This window comes from Labeo rohita, unplaced genomic scaffold (assembly GCF_022985175.1).
Source record: "Labeo rohita strain BAU-BD-2019 unplaced genomic scaffold, IGBB_LRoh.1.0 scaffold_1585, whole genome shotgun sequence".
NCBI classification, from domain to species: domain Eukaryota; kingdom Metazoa; phylum Chordata; class Actinopteri; order Cypriniformes; family Cyprinidae; genus Labeo; species Labeo rohita.
The window spans coordinates 1-17,236 of NW_026127764.1; the positions used below are offsets into that span (position 1 = coordinate 1).

A 17,236-nucleotide genomic window follows, 5' to 3' on the forward strand; every position below is an offset into this window, starting at 1 on the left:
GAGCACTTATATTATCACAGTTATTTGCATAAATGCATTTGTCATGACATGTAAAGTGACAAGTTTGGCAGTTGGTTAAGAAGGAGGTAGATGTGTTTTTAATCTGTTTTGGGACAGTTACTTCAATCTCGTATTCAAAGTCCTTGTTTGCATCCATTTCAGCCTTGTGCTGCTCCAGAGCAGCTCTCGTCTTCCTGATTTCATTCAGTTTTGTCAGACCAGCATTAATCTGGGGCTGGAGTCGTTCCACAAGCACTTCTAGCTGTTGTCGCTCTTTTAAGACCTCCTGTGTCAGAGACAAGCTCTTAGTTTCCATCATGTTAAGGGATGTGAAGAATTTTGTCATGCTAGAAAATCCTAGATTCCAGAACATCTGATCAAAGTTTTCACAATCAGACTCCTTGGCTCCTCCAGATTTATTATTGGTAGCAAACATGGCAGAGTTGTTGAACTTGAAATGCATTGGATCTCCAGACTCATTGGTAGAACAGGGAACCTGGGAGACTTTGATGGCCTCGAGAACCGGAGGTGTTTTCCCATCTGCAAAAGTGACCAGCACAAGGATGTTTTCAGCAATATCCTTCCCAAATATGGAAAGAATGGAGTCGAAGATATATTTCTGTGCGTGTGTCAGACGAGCAAGCGAAGCCTGTACTACGAAACACACAGCATCAATGCAGTCGATCCCTCCACGGGCAGAGAAGAACTCCTGAATCTGTGCTGTGATTTTCTGGTCATGTGAAATGCCTCTAGTATCACCAAAGCCTGGTGTGTCCACAATGGTCAAAGAATATTGGACCTGGAAGCCATCCATGTGATTAATTTGATATGCTGTGATCTGTGACGTCTGACTTTCAGCCTGGGATTTCTGCCTCCCTTCATCTATCAGCACAAACCGGAAGTCGTCTTCCCATTGCACTCCCAGAATGTAGTTGATCATGCTGTTGATTTGAGTGGTTTTTCCTGCTCCTGTGGCTCCAATCATCATAATGGTCTTGTTCTCTTTTGGGATGTTTTTCCCAAATGTGCTTCTTCTGCAGAATCCATCACTGTTCTTCCATGTTTCATCCAGATGGAGTTAAACATTGGTAGGTTTTCATTGCTTCCATCTAATATTTTTCTGCTCCAGTTGTCCTTTATATTTTGTGCAATACTTAAGCCCTTCATGTGGTTGAGATCTGTTCCCGTGTTTTCGCTGCTTGTGGTTTCGCCTGACATCTTAAGGTTGTCATTAACAGCAGACTGGCGTTGTCTAATTGTTTTTTCCTGACCTGTTTCCACCTGTGCCACTGAAAGGAAAAAAAAGAAGAATAGTTTGAAATAGTATCATTAGTATTCACACTGTGTCAGGCTGTACTGTAGACAAAATTGAATATCTTGAGTGAACATCCTAATCTTGAAGCATGACATTTTAAAAGTGTTACATCGTCTGAATATGCAGCTGTTTTTTGGAAACACTTCCAGAAAAGATGATAAAATTATTCTAGAGATTTTCAGTGTGTTCAAAATCTAAATACTGAATGTGACAAAAAAAAAAGCCAAATTCAAGGAAAAATAGCTCAGTTCTTTCATGTAATAGTATTACATATCATCAAGGCTGAGAAAAGAACACAAAACTGCAGACAACAAGTAAATGCTGTGAGCGATGTTTTCCATGTTTGTAGAGTAAATGTGTTTACATGGCTTTTTAAAATGTTGGGTGCCGGTGTTATCATGTGTGCTTTGCCAATCAATGTACACTACCATTACTTGTAGTTCCTATTGCACTGTAAAAAGTGAAGCTGTGAAGCTACCTATAATTCTAGTTTTGTTGTTATAACCTAGTTCAATCAAGATTATGTAACATAAAATGAGAGAATGTTATTTCAACTTAAATCCATCACATTGACCCAACATACAACTTCCAATAATGTTGAGAATAAACACATTCAAAACATGCACACCTGCTCCATGATGATTAGTGAATGTTGCTTCAATGACAAATCATGATTTGAAATTATTCAATATTTTAAGTTGCAGCAAAGTGAAAATCACAATGGACAGCACTACTCTTCAAAATAGTTAAAAAAAAAATCACCATATCTCTCTCTCACACTTATTACAATCCAGTCTAACTTTATTTCTTTCATACTAAACTTCTTATTGAGAATTGAGGTTTAGATGTTGATGTTTTATTGAAAATAATCAGGTTTGAAGTCTCCATTGTGGAGATAAGCGTTTGATTTAACTGGGCTCTTGATTCTTGAATACTTAACATCAATTCTTCTCTGATTGCAGTAACTGTGTATTTCTAAAACACGTTTGTTATTGCAGCAGTTGTGAGAGAAACTCTGATCTGATCTTGATTATTATTGATCTAGTCATGTAATAGTCAGACTCACAGGTCATATCAGGAGTCTGATGTGTGAGAATGTGAGCTGTTAGTCTCATGATGTCTTGGCAATCAGATATTGTGATTTTTCTCCTTGTATTATATAGGAAGTGTTTTGATCTGTGTCTTTTTGACTCACACAAAGATCAAGAATCAGCACGTGAATCTCAACAGTAGTGACAATTTTACCTAAATGGAGAATCAGGTTACATCTACTGACTGTTATGATTCAATAAAACTTTTTTTTTTTCAGGTTGGTTGAATTCAGTTATAATCAGTAATCTTAAATCATTTATTTCATTTGAACAAAACCAGTTATTGTAGATGTTACCGCATGAAGATCAATTTCTAAGTTGAACCAACAAAATATTTTTTCAGTGTGTGCTGGGTTAGACCCTACTGTGAAGCTAATTTAGTCCCCTGAAAGGAATTTCTTTTATATATGAAAGAAGTCTCTTCTGCTCACCAAGGCTGCATTTATTGTCCATCATTTAGGACACATTTCCCTGTCAAAGATGAAATTTTCCAGCTATCTCTATATTTTGGGGCCAGGAAAATGTGGTGAAAATGATCAAAAATGCTTGCGGTGGCTGGAAACAAGCTGCAGTCCATTTGAAATTCATTACATACTTTGGACACCCCTGACATAGAAGCATACTGCCAGTATCGTCCAATAGGTGGCATATAAGTACGCCTTTCCAGCAGTCCACTGCTATTTAAGCCCGAGACACACTGCACGATTTTCGGCTGTCCCAGACGAAAGATTGACATTGTGAAACAATCGTGGCGGTGATCGTGGCTCCTAATCTGTGGTCCTATATCTAGGTTCAAAGATGGCCGTTGTCACGATCTTGCAAGCAAAGACAGCCTACGATCATTTTGACAGTGTCAGAAATTCAGCCTGATCATCGCACAGTGTGTGTGCTGCCACGACCCACGCTTACTGCCTATAAACATGCTATAAAAATGCCACATGACATCAACGTGACATGGTGCTAAAACCTAAAACTGTTCACCTCGAGCTCTTATTCCTTCCTCTTTCACTGTTTCCACTTTTATTCAGCACCTTTTTGGTGTATTGACTACCATTTGTAAAACCACAGTTTTACTACAAATACCATGGTTAAACTATGGTTAGAATACTAAAACCATGGTTAATTTGTAGTTACCATGGTTTAACTATAGGAACTGTGTTTTTATGGTTTTATTTGTAGTAAAACCTTGGTTAATTTTCGTAAGGGTATTAATCCCACACCTTGCGTAGTTTTACAAAAAAAATAAAACAAAGTATAAACAAAACAAAAATAAAACAAATAAAAAACAAATACAACACAGCCCAGTGTTAAATTAACTCTCCTGGGAGTTCATTTGGCTCCACACTCAAGAGTGTTAAAAGTAACACTGAAGAGAACACCAAGTTGTGGCTCCCATCATGCATTGCAGCATGAATAAATTATGAGCTGAATTGTCTTTGTAACTTCTTTTATTCTTACTATTTTCTTTTGCTTTTGCTGTTTTTATGTGACTTTTTAGTAGCTTGTTTTGTGATGTTCAGAGTTGATCTGTTTATCTGAATACGTCATTTGTCACCGTTGTTGATATTCATACACCGGTTCTTGAGTGTGGACTCAAATAAACTCTCAGGAGAGTTAATTTAACACTGGGCTTTTTGCTGTGAAGGAAAAACAAGAAATCTTTATAAACTAATTCAAATGATAAATTATTGAACACAACCTTATTGAACATAAAATTGTAATTTGTATTATTGTCATGATGCATTGGAGGGAACGAGGAGACAAAGAATAAGTTTAAACAAAAAAAGACTTTAATAATAAACCAAAAGCAGGTACACAGGAGCACAGGGTATGACATAAGTAACAAAGGACTAAATGAGAGACACTTAAAAGCAATCAAACAAAACAAGGAAAGGAAAATGACCAAATATGGGAACACAGGTAGGACTACTGTGGCAAAACAGGACTAAAACACTGACAGTTATTAGTAAATGTTTGATTTTGGTCATATCATTTGTTTTATTTTTAATTCTAAACATCAATCATGTCAAATCACCTTTATTTTTTCAGCCACTTTTTTTAGGTACACCTGTTAAACTGCTCGCATTTAGGGCCTGTTCACACCTGGTCACTTCATGCATTTTCCCTGATTGGATATCTGTCTGATTTGTTAAAACGTTTCCATTTACACTTGGCCACATATATGTCCTCACGAAACGGATATAAACCCGTTGTTCAATTCCCTGCGCTATATGCAAACTTAACAGAGTTCACATCAATGAAAGCAACACATATGCGCTGCATTTTATTAATGATCAGCTAATTTCAAGATTAAACGCTGCAACAGGAGAGAGTGCGGTATTAGCACTGGAAATACAGTTAGTCTCAGTACTTCTGATGAAAATGCTGGTGTGTTGAGCATCTGCAACTTACTTTCAGTTTCATTTGTGTCAGTTTGCGTGTCGGCTTGCTGAAGAGATACTCAGCTACTGATCCGCGGTGATGCGCGTTGCATTAGAATCATGTCTGACTATAACATGAGCTGCCAGCTGGCAGTATGCCTCAAGTTTCAGCAACAACAGATTTTCGGCGGATTTTGTGTTTTGTGCTTAATTTCTTGTTGTGAACCTGTTCAGTTCTTTACTTTCAGCGCGATTAAAGTGTTCAAATGGCGGTGATTCCTACTGGTTGGTTAATGCCGTTTCTACTGGTCGCTCAGTCAGCCAACCGCAAGAGCGCTCCGAGTTTAATACGTTCCCTCGTTCCAAGGTCACGTGACCCGTCAGTGGCAGCTCCAGCCATTCACGCTCAACCAGCCAGCTGCCGCTGACCTGCGAATATAACGCGTTTCCTATCACACTCTCTGCATAAAAATGCATTGTTAAATATTATAAATATATTCTTATGACTCTATTCTTTTGTATGATTGATGTTTTAGATTTTGTTCCCCAGGTAAAGCAGTCAAATGACTGTGATCACGACTGGTTGCTTACTGACGCTTCTCTGGACGCTCAACCAGCCGCAGTTGACTCGCGCTCATTCCATTTTTTTTTTTTTTTATCGTAATGTTTAACATTTTGTGGCTTTATTATAATTGAATAAATATATATCTATATATATCTATATATCTATATATATCTATATCTATATATATATATATATATATATATATATATATATATATATATATATATATATATATATATATATATATATATCTATCTATCTATATATATATATATATATATATATATATATATATATACATATATATTTGTACTTTTGTATATGTTTTTTGTTAAATGCCTTTGTACTGATATTTTTCGTACACTATTATTCTTCAATTTATTTCTGTCTTAAAACAGTACGTACAGAAGTTAGTACACGTAGACAGCAGGACAGTGGACCCTTTTTTACAGGACTGTGGTGACGCGTTTCAGCGGTCATCATAATCATAAATCCTTGAAAAATTATGTTTTTATTTTTTATTATTTTTAAATGTATGTACATTTATAACACTAGACTTTATATTATCTCACCTTTTCATCAACTTACAAACAAACAGTTATCGCTAATGTGAGGGTGTTTCTAAACCAGTATGGGAGGGATGGTAATTTTGACATTGTTCTCTCTTCTGACTGCCAATATTAGTTTCTTTAAATTTTTTCCCTTTGGTTGAAAGTCGTGAAAGTTTGAAGGTTGAAATCGTGGAGTTTTTCTTTTGCTATATGAGCAAATGGATTTTTTTTTTACCCAGCCGTTAGGTTGCATATATGTGAGAAAGGTCCATATATACACATATACACACATATACATATATATATATATATACACACACACACACTGTAAAATCTAATTAGTTGGGTTTACTTAAAAAAAAAAAACATGCAAACCGATTGCCTTAAAAAAACTAAGTAAAGTGAAATAGGAATAGTATGTTGTACTGACAAATGCTTAGTATAGTTTACTTACACGTAAGTTCTAGTAACTAAAAAAGAACTGTAGGGGGTACTCAATCATTTACTTTAGGGTTACACTTGACTTAGTATAGCTACTCACTGACTCCCAGAGTGCATTGCGGCATGGATAAATTATAAAATTGCTTTGTTTTACTGTTGTTGTTTTTATTTGCTAATTTTATTTACTGACTTGTGTCAGTAGTAGCACAACAAAAAGAGACTATAAAATAATATAATGGTTATTGTCACAAATAATTAAAAAAAAAATTGAATTGTTACCATTGTTGTGATTCATGTGCTAAATGTTGAAGTTTGTGACTTGAGAACGTTACCACATTTATTAAAAGACTGTCTCAACCCAGTAAACTCTCAAGGTGTTTATGTAGAACAATGAAATCATAAAACATCATTAATACATTTAAAAATACATTAGCTAAAGAATTAAAAGATTTAGCTAATCACAACATCACAATTAGAAGGTTTCCTTCTAAAAGCAATGTACTTATTACTTTTCTTCCCTTGAAATCAAAAATTATGACTTCATGTTGCATTGCTGCATCAATAGGAAGAAAATCATAATAAAAAAAACAAAGTTCCAAGTGCCCAACCAAACGGAATATTAATCACTATAATGGTAAGTAAAAAAAATATATATAAATAAATTAAAAAATAAATAAATAAAGACAGACACACCAACAACATTTTATGAAAATCAATTTATGAAGTCAGTTTATGTGATGTTCTCCCAAATATGTAGTTGTATTGAAACAACATTCAAGATGACTTTGGGAAATGAGTGAATGTAACTAGTGAAAAATAACTGCAGATTAACAATTGCCACCTCAAAAAAATTGCTTTTCTTCTGTTGTTATTTTGCAAATTAGCAACATTAGTGCACTGCTGCCTCTCACTGGTTTATTAATGTCATTGGTTCCTTTTTGGCTACTTGAATATTTTAAGTAAGCGTCACTCAAAGTAGTAAGTAAATTGTTTTACTCGCTTGAAAGTAGCTGTAACTTAATAAAACCTAGTAAGTATAGCAATTAAGTAAAGATAACTAATTATATCTAAGTAAGGTAAACTATTGGATTTTACAGTGTGTGTGTGTGTATATATATATATATATATATATATATATATATAAAATATTATTATTATTATTATTTTTTTATTTCGCTATGTCTATAAAACCTTTGAAATCGCAATCACATCGGAATATTTAAACCTGCTTTCGCGCAACCTCTGATCCAGAGAGAGCTCTGCTCATGTAAGTTAAGCTTTGTTTGAACAAGCTTTACGACCAGGATATACGGTATAGGTTATATTTCTGTGTTGCAAACACTGAACAATAATTAAAGTATTCGGATAAATGTTCATTATAGCCCTGCACGGGCCTCATGTATATTTCCTAGCCCGGCCCTTGTCCGACAGCTTATCAGAATTATCGGCCAGAGCCCGTCTTTTTCCCCCCTTCTCCCAAAACAGCTTATACTACTTTTTCATCTATTGAAATAGGTCAGTTTTGTATGTAATGGCAAAGTAATTTTATTTCGTTTCATTCTTTTGTTAAGTTAATTTAAAAAAAAAAAAAAAAAAAACACGTTTGGAGCATTTTTGTTCATTAAAAAACGAAAACTTTAGGCTATATTTAAAGTAAGGACTGTTTGATCAATTTTGCCTTCTCAAATCATCACGACTTGCTTAAAATAAAATCTATAGATATAGGCCCAAAAGAGTTCAAGTATAAAACAATGTTAGTTGCAACGTTAAACTTAGAGAAATGTGCGCTATTAGACGCATACCCAAATTTGTGCGGAGAGTGGAAGCTAAAAGCGCATTGCAGGACATTGAGGCGCCAGCGCGATGACTTGCATTTTTTTTTCAGTGGAAACAATTTAAAAATATTCCGCCATTTTTGCTCATAATACATCTTTCGCAACTGTTAAGGGTCTACTTTTATTTGTGTGCACTCACAGCATCAACAAAACGTTGCAAAAGGTGCTTTTATTAAATAAAGAAAACAAACATGATGCGCTTTCTGTTGCCTCAACAGGAGCGCTTCACAAAAATGAACCGAAACTCAGCAAATACAAACCTCACAGACATGATACATATATCTATAGAAAGCTTGATATTAATTAACGAAATAAAACAAATACTGTCACAAAAACTTTCAATATGTAAAAATGCATTTCTCTAAAGGCGCGTCCAGAGAGATGGTGAGTCAGGATCGGCAACTTCATCCTTGGGACACTGAAAACACTGGTTTATTAATAAATAATTCAAATATCTCCTTATTTCCCTGACACATTCATTGTAATTACATTTGCTGGTGCTTTGTGGCATTTTCAGCCTATTGCGTGTTGCGTGCGCTTGAACGCGGATCTCTTCCAGCTGCACTGATTTGCTGCTGCTGACAGAGACACTAAACGCTTTCCGAGCCGGTCTCGAAAGTGAAAGCAAAAGTGAAGTCTCGTTGTGTTTCCACCAGTGCGGAAATGTTTTCATCATCGTTTTTTTGGGGGGGTGCCACATGATAGGGGAGGTTTGGGAGAACCTCTGATTTACGGTGATTAACCCCATAAAACCTACTATGTTTTTATTTTAGGGGTCATTTGTTTTGTGACGATACATTCATACATTGATTTTATTCAAATAATTTATTTTACAAAGGCGAATATGCCGAGCTTAACGGCTGCAACATGGCCAGTTTGAAAGATCTGTGCAGTTGCCAATGGAAGGGATACAACTCCGACCGGAAACTAACATTGAAATAAATTTTTCTATCTATTAGATTGAAAATAAAAATTTAAAAATAATTTTAGATTTATGTGCGCATGCCCGGTAGCCACAGCTGTAACCTTCCTAGCCTTAACCGCCACTAGGGGGAGGAATGCGACAATCGAATGTCGTGTGCTATGGAACGGCGGTTTAACGGTCAGCGATTCAGCATTAGCAGCAGCCTGTCTGATTATGAAAGGTAAGTAAATGTTAATATAATTATGAAGTATGTAACTGTTATGACATTAAGTAATATGTACTGAAACGTTAGTTAAATTCTAAAGGTGATACCCTTTAGTCATTTTTTTTTCTTTCCCAGAGAATCGGATCGAATATGGTATTTCCCGTTTGTTTGCTAGCATTAATAAATTAAAACATTAGCTGACAGACTGGCAAAATTGTTTAGAGAACTATTAACGTTACTTAACGTTAATGTCTTATATATGTCAGTATACTAATGTTGTTCGCTACAGAAAGAGTAAAGTAAAATCATTCATTAAAGTGAAATCATTCTGCGTCAGTTTCAGTCGCTAAGGCGTACATAAATGATTAGGTCAATCAATCAGTCGAACCGCAGCATATAAATAGAAGCATTGTTTGTTTTATGTTTAACATTCAGTTCATACAATGCGTAGGGTTTAATTCAGGTTGATTAAGACTTTTTCCAACTAGGCTAAGTCATGTCAAGGCCAAAAATGTCCTAACCACACTGAATTATTATTTTTTTTTCATGGGAATTTAGAATAGATTTAATACAGAATAAAGCAGTAGGCTATTATTTGAATGTAAATGAAAAGTTTTTAAAATGAGAAACATGAGAAATGTCTGTGTAATCCATGTTTTTCTGCTAATACAGAAGAATGTGGCCGTGACGAGGGTCGTTGCTGCGCTCCTTTGTCTGTAGAATGTTTATGAAGAAGGTAGGCTATTTATGCTTTTTTTCAAACGACTTCTGACATGATTTTCTGATAGTTGTTTTCTATTTTGCGTTTTTGATCAGTGTTATTAAAAAATAAAAATAACTACATTTTATAATTGCCTTTTTCTTATTCACAATTTAACAGGTAACAGAAAAAATAAAATGAAAACTGAAGAGAGTATTTTTCTGAACATGTACGTTATTAAATTAATATGGGCCATTCTATAGAATTGGTGCAAACTGCTGTCCCACAACAGTAAAATACATTTAAAAATCATTTAGTATTCAAATCTTACATGTTTACAAAGATCACATTACTGTAACTGAAAATGTGCAGTCACAACCAATATTCCAAAATAAAGTACATGTAATTATTAAAAATGTTATTATAGTGTTTGGTTAAATCTATCTTCAAAGCAATGAATCCTTAATCTCATACACTTAAAATGTTGTTAAAATTGTAATTGTTATTCATTTACCTGTGAAAACGTTTACTATTTTAATAAAATAGTAAAAGATATATTTACAACGTAGATGTAAACAAAAACTTATTAGGTGAATATAACCCTTCCTATTTAATTATTGTGTTTTGATAATGATAATCAGAGAAGATGAAAAATATTCCAAAACTTTCTGAAAATTATAAAATTTGCATTGATACAAAGTTTTTGGAAAAAAAAAAAATTAAACATGCCTCCAATTCTGACTTAGAACCAGTTTGGTAGAATGGCCCACATACATAAAGGCAGCCAATTACTGATTACATTCTCTATTGTTCCTTAATGGTTAAATGAAATTCACTGATTTTGTGAAACTATATATATTGGGAAATTTATTATATGACTTCATATTATTGATGTCATTTGTTTTAGACTGTTGTAAACAATTTTCTTTTTTTTTATCCTTCATTATTTTTTTTTTTTCAATAGATTTCAGAATTTACGTCTTAGAAGCCATGACCATGGCAGGCAAGTAAAGTACATTTACATATATTTTCCCTTGACTGCAACTCTTTTTTTTGGCTCGTTTTTGTGACAAAGTTCTTTACTTTGTGCCTGTACTGCATTTGGGTGTGCATTTGGGGTCAGTCATATTGATGTATATCAACATTATCTTAAAGAAAAGTACTTTGCATGACACCCCTGGACATTCTGTTTAAAAAACAGATGTTCTTTATTGTAATAAACACTTGGTAATTGTAGTTTTTTTTTTTTTTTTTTTTTTCATGAAAATTTTAATCACAATTTAAATTTCTCAAACAAAGTTAATAACATGTAACTGTACAAAAGTCAAAAGCTGCTTCAAATCTGTCTTTTTTTAGAGAGGCAATTTGTGTTTGCCTCAGAGGAAGAACTGTACAGTCTGCATAGTGATTCAGACACTGTCTGTCCATACTGCAGGACTGCAGTAGCGCTGACTAAGACACATCTGTTAAAGCGGCATTATAGATATGCAGTATTTTACAGAGAAGCAAACACTGGTAATTTACTCAAAGAATTGATCAATGGATCTTCTCATTAGATGTTTCTCACGGTGTGTTTTTTATGTACTTTCTTATAGTGAAGTTGATTATACCCTGTTACTGCACTGATGGAGCACAAGGCCAGAGTCACTGGCATTGCCCAGACTGCAGACATACTGTAGGGAGAGCAGAGGATTTCAAAGCTCACCTGAAAAACCACGGTTTGTGTTCATTTTTACTTTGGCCCAACACAGTGTACTGTAATATTGAATGTGCAGCTATGTTTGCATCTGTATTCATTATACAAAACTATTATTCAGCGCGAATGCCATAGAACTTGCACGAATAATATTTTTCTCTGCATTCATAGGTTATGAAGTGACAGAAAAGTCTTCAGGTTCGACCATTTTTCAGTAATATCACTTCAGTTCAGTTGCTTATTTTAGCAGTGGATTGTGGAATAGGGCTTACAATGTTATACATCTTTTTTTTCTTTATTTGTTAGTGACCCAGCAACCCATTCATGAAGACAAAGATTCATTTTCTGAAGTAAAAATTTCAGAGGAGCAGGCCAATACCCAATTGAAAGAACAAACAGTCACAAACCGATTCACAAAAGGGTCGCTATAAATGTCAAATATGTTCAGCTCCCTTTTCCAACACATCTAATCTAAAAAAGGCATGAGAGAATGCAACATGGTTTGGAGCAACCTATGCTTTGCATAGACCAAAAGAATGCAGTATACGTCACTCCAAAGGAACTACATGGGCCAAGAGTTCCAGTCCATGTAATTAAGTCGCTTCTTCTTGGAAAAATATACTGCGAGTCAGAAATTTGTAGGGACATGGCAAAGATTGCAGCCAGGAGTGGACACCCTGGAACTGAATGCCACCACCTTCGCAGAACTGTCTCTGCACAGCGTTACATTCCTCCACCACCACTAGACACTGCTTCTTTAGATAAAATGTTCAACAAAGGACTAATCTCAAACTCCAGAGTACAGGAATGTAAGGAATTACATTTGAAAGCCTGTGAAGAGGATGTTGACTGTGTCTTCCCTATTTTTTGGGGGGAACATGGCCTGTCACAGACGTACATATACTTTTCTGTATTTACTAGGCTCATAGACAACTGGTGTCAGCTTGGGCGAACTATTGTAACATTTGACCCAGTGTCTGGAAAATGGCACTGTCAGTGTAGGGGCAGTAAACACAGACTGAGCTGTGTCCACAGATATGTATGCATGTGGTGGGTATTTCAGGAGCGTCCATCATTACTCAGACAAAATTCAATTGGAAGTCCTGAAGAAATAGAGGACCTTGAGGAGAAAGAACAAGACAGGGATGATGACATACAACCATCAAATGAGACATCATCTTCAGTAATTAAAATGACAGATTACTTCTTGAGGTGGGTTAGGTTAGAAAAATTACAACAGCTCCCCCCAACCTAGCACCCGTCTAGGAAGGTTTGGAGTAGGGAGACTGAGGATGATGCACGGGCCGACGCATGTCTGACTGTACCAGGAAAGCCTTTATCTATGTCCCGTTCCAGGAGAATAGGCTGTTTTTGGAGCGTAGGGCTAAGATTTTGGAAGACCAGGAGTTCAGTTTCGGTTAGGTTTAATGCGAAGGTTGGTTCAAAGTTAAATCTGAACGTCCATCGGATCTGGGAACGCAAAGTTTTTGACTAAACTTGTTCCGGACCAGCGAACCAAGCAGCACCCAAAAGTTACCGCTCGATAATCCTGATCAGGCATTGCATTCCGTCAGCGAGTGCTGTTTAAGGTTTTAATCTTGACTACGACCACCCTTCGTTCAAGGTGCGGCTAAGTCACCGTTGCGATGGAAAGGCAAAGGTTCAGGTCCATAGGGCTACGAATGGTAGGTTTAGGTTAGGTGTTGGTTCGGGCTAGATTTTTAGTCCTTAGGTCTACCAATGGTAGGTTTGGGCTGGGCGTTGTTTCGGAGCTAGATTTGGTAGGTTTGGGCCGAGTGTTCGTTCAAGACTAGATTTAGTGATTAGGGAAGGTCAATTGGAGATTAGGTCCGAACGTCGATTGGACTTGGGAATGCAAAGTTTTTGACTCAACTTGCTCCGGATCAGCGAACCAAGCCGCAACTCGAGAGCTACTGCTCGATAATCCCGACCCGGCATCGCATTCCGTTAGCAAGTGCTGTTTGAGGTGTGTTCTGATGAATCAGAAACCGGGTTTAAGTTCCCTAAGTTTTGAACAGTTGAAATTCTGTTAAAGGTTGAAAATGGGTGGGATTGGAGGCATTAGGTTTCTGTGTCCTAGGGTTATTTTGGTCAGGTTTAATACGAGGGTTGTTTCGAGTGGTGATATTTTCGACTTGATCTATATTTTCTTTCTTTAATGAGGCAACTTTTGACATACTTTTACTACTCCCTCAAAGTATGGTTAAGAGAGGGAAATATTTAAGACACTTCATCAGTAGTGTACCTCAGATTCATTGGGTGTTTCGGCACTTTAAACACTAGACACCCTCCTCTGAGGCGGCCCGCCTTGGTTGATCAATCCCAGGCGAGTGTCTTATAGTCAATTGCTAAAAGGGTTATTTTCCAGAACCACAATTAGAAGGTTGGGTTCTGGGTCTCTTTCTTGAGTTTGGAGATCCTTTTTAAGTCTAGTAGGTAATTTAGGTTTTAAATTTTTGGTTGTAGTTCCATAGAATATGCGTTTTTTTGTATGCTTTTACGAATCTAATAACTTAAAATAAAATTAGATTTAAGGTAAACATAGCTTTAAGGCAAAAAACTTTTACCGGTTACTATAGCCCTAACCAAAGTCCAAGGAAAGGAGAATGGTTTGAGTATTTTTCACCCAAAAAGTACGGCAGGGAACAAGTTGAAACGTTGGTCTCAAGATTTGCCGAAAGAAAGTAGTAGAATCGACGATTTCCAAGTACAAGCAAAGAAAAAGGTCAGTGTGTAGGGGTGTTGGTGCAAAATGTGCTGTTGTGTGAGTGGTGCTAATCACCCTTAAAAGACTGGGCTCCAATTAAGGCCTGTAGCCCCAGGCCACCCCCCCGCGTGCAATGCCCGAGGGCTGCAGGGAGGCTGGATACGTACCACTCTCCCAAGTAACCCTTTGTTGTCACCGTGAGGTTGCCCAGGCTACCCGGAAAGAGTCTGCGTCTAATGGTCTCATCTTGGGGCTTACTCTGGATATGAGTAGGGTTCCGTTAGGCCCAAAGGGGTCTGAACCCCCAAGTGCCCACGGTTCCTTGCCCAAATTGGCTGAGTTCCTATTGAACTCAGGGCTCAGGGATCCGCGGCGACCAGGTCGTCCTTCTCCCCTTACCCCTGCCAATTTTGTGGGGGCCTTCTCCGGTTAGCCAGAGATCAGGTCCCTGAGTGCCCACCGGGACCCAGGTTCACCTGGACCCCCGCGGAACACCCAAGAACCCTTGCCCAAATCAGCTGGGTCCAAGAACCCAGGGACACGGGTCCGCCACGAGCTAGTCGCCGCGCCCCCGCCTCCCCTTGCTGATTTAGCCCGGAGTACCCCGGCTCACATCCCGGGACACCGGACAAGGAACAGGCACGAACGCATCGCCACCTCCCCCGACCCGGCGCCCCCCAGAGGAGTCAGGAATACCCAAAACGGGGAACCACAGCCCATAATCGGGCGCCCCGGCCCAAGAGCAGGCACGAACGCATCGCCACCCCTCCATAGACCGGGGCCCCCGACGGGACCAGGGAAACCCCAGGGCCCCCAGACCCGCATCCTGAAGCACTGGAAGAGAGGAAAGGCACGAACGCATCGCCACCTTCCCTCAACTCAGAAACTCCCTGAAGGGATCAGAGAAGCCCCTTTACGGGCTATCCTAGCTTCCCCGTTCACCAATGTAAATGAATGGATTTTTAAGAGGCTAGGTCGAGGTTCGGACTGGCGGACACACCCCCAAAGGAGCGCGCCAAGCTTTTACCAACCCTCCCCTCTGTGGAAAATGCAAACACCAAACCGACATAATCCTTACCGAGGAAAACCATTGGCTGCATAAACCCTAATTTTATCCTTGAAGTAAAAGTTGATGTCCTATTTGGGACTCGTATTTGTAATGACGGTTATTTTAAGGTTTTTTACCCTAAATCCTTTGTTCCTTACCCCTAATTCTCTATGTTTTGTGTTGTGTCTGTCTCACCCTTGATGAGAAAGCGCTCTCTTTTCATTGGGTTCTGATGTTTTTCATTAGTCTTTATGTTGATGTATTGATGTCAACCCTACGATAAAAATCGATGGCGAAAGTCAATTTGCGAGAAACGACGATAAAAGTCGATGACACAAGGTGATTCGTCAATATCAACAGTAAAAGTTGATGACGAATCAAAAACCTATGTCAACCGCAAATTCGACGACGCAGAGACAAACATTGAAAATAATTTTTTTTTTTTTTTTGTAAGTTTAGGTGTAGTGTAAGGATAGTACTAAGTAAAATGAAAATAAGTTAAGAGTAGTTATAAAAACTATTGTTTCAGAGAGGTTTCGGTTTTAAGCTTGGGTTAGGTTAGAAAAATTACAACAGCTCCCCCCAACCTAGCACCCGTCTAGGAAGGTTTGGAGTAGGGAGACTGAGGAGGATGCACGGGCCGACGCATGTCTGACTGTACCAGGAAAGCCTTTATCTATGTCCCGTTCCAGGGGAATAGGCTGTTTTTGGAGCATAGGGCTAAGATTGTGGAAGACCAGGAGTTCAGTTTTGGTTTTAGGTTTAATGCGAAGGTTGGTTCAAAGTTAGATCTGAACATCCATCGGATCTGGGAACGCAAAGTTTTTGAGTTGAAAACTTGTTCCGGGGACCAGCGAATCAGGCAGCACCCAAAAGCTACCGCTTGATAATCCTGATCAGGCATTGCATTCCGTCAAACTAGTTAGTGCTGTTTAAGGTTTTAGATCTTGACTACGCTTCTACCACCCTTCGTTCAAGATCTGTTGTTAGTCACCTGAGCGTTGGTCAAAGGCAAAAAGCTAGTTCAGGTCCAGGGCTAGGGCTACGAATGGTAGGTTTAGGTTAGGTGTTGGTTCGGGTTAGATTTTTAGTCTTTAGGTCTACCAATGGTAGGTTTGGGTTTGGGTTAGGGTTAGGTTAGAAAAAGTACAACAGCTCCCCCCAACCTAGCACCCGTCTAGGAAGGTTTGGAGTAGGGAGACTGAGGAGAATGCACGGGCCGACGCATGTCTGACTATACCAAGGGAGCCTTTATCCATCTCCCATTCCAGGAGAGTAGCCTTATTAGGCATGGGGCTAAGAATGTGGAAGACCAGGCACTCGTTTTTGGTTAGAATTAGTGCGAAGGTTGGTTCGAAGTTCGATCTGAACATCGATCGGCTCTGGGAACGCAAAGTTTTTGACTAAACTTACTCCGGACCAGCGAATCAGGCAGTAACCCGAAAGTCACCGCCCGATAATCCTGATCAGGCATTGCATTCCGTCAGCGAGTGCTGTTTAAGGTTTCCAAATTGACTTTGTGGTGGGAAAATTAGGGTTCAGGTCCATAGGGCTACGAACGGTAGGTTTAGGTTAAGTGTTGGTTCAGGGCTAGATTTAGTCATTAGGGCTACGAATGGTAGGTTTAGGCTTAGTGCTGGCTCAGGGCTAGATTTAGTCGTTAGGTCTACGAATGGTAGGTTTAGGCTTAGTGTTGGTTCAAGGCTAGATTTAGTCATTAGGTTTACGGATGGTAGGTTTAGGCTTAGTGTTGGT

The 17,236-nt window shown here is 38.1% G+C and overlaps 1 protein-coding gene and 1 pseudogene across 1 annotated transcript; one reads left to right on the forward strand and one right to left on the reverse strand.

Moving 5' to 3' along the window:
• Positions 1-60: 60 nt before the first annotated feature.
• Positions 61-1,075, reverse strand: LOC127158585 (uncharacterized; the record flags this gene model as incomplete). The annotated part of the gene is made up of 1 exon (XM_051101662.1): positions 61-1,075. A coding segment is annotated over one exon (1,015 nt), but the record flags the coding sequence as incomplete, so codon positions are not given.
• Positions 1,076-9,250: 8,175 nt separating this feature from the next.
• Positions 9,251-15,379, forward strand: LOC127158586 (uncharacterized; annotated as a pseudogene).
• Positions 15,380-17,236: the final 1,857 nt, after the last annotated feature.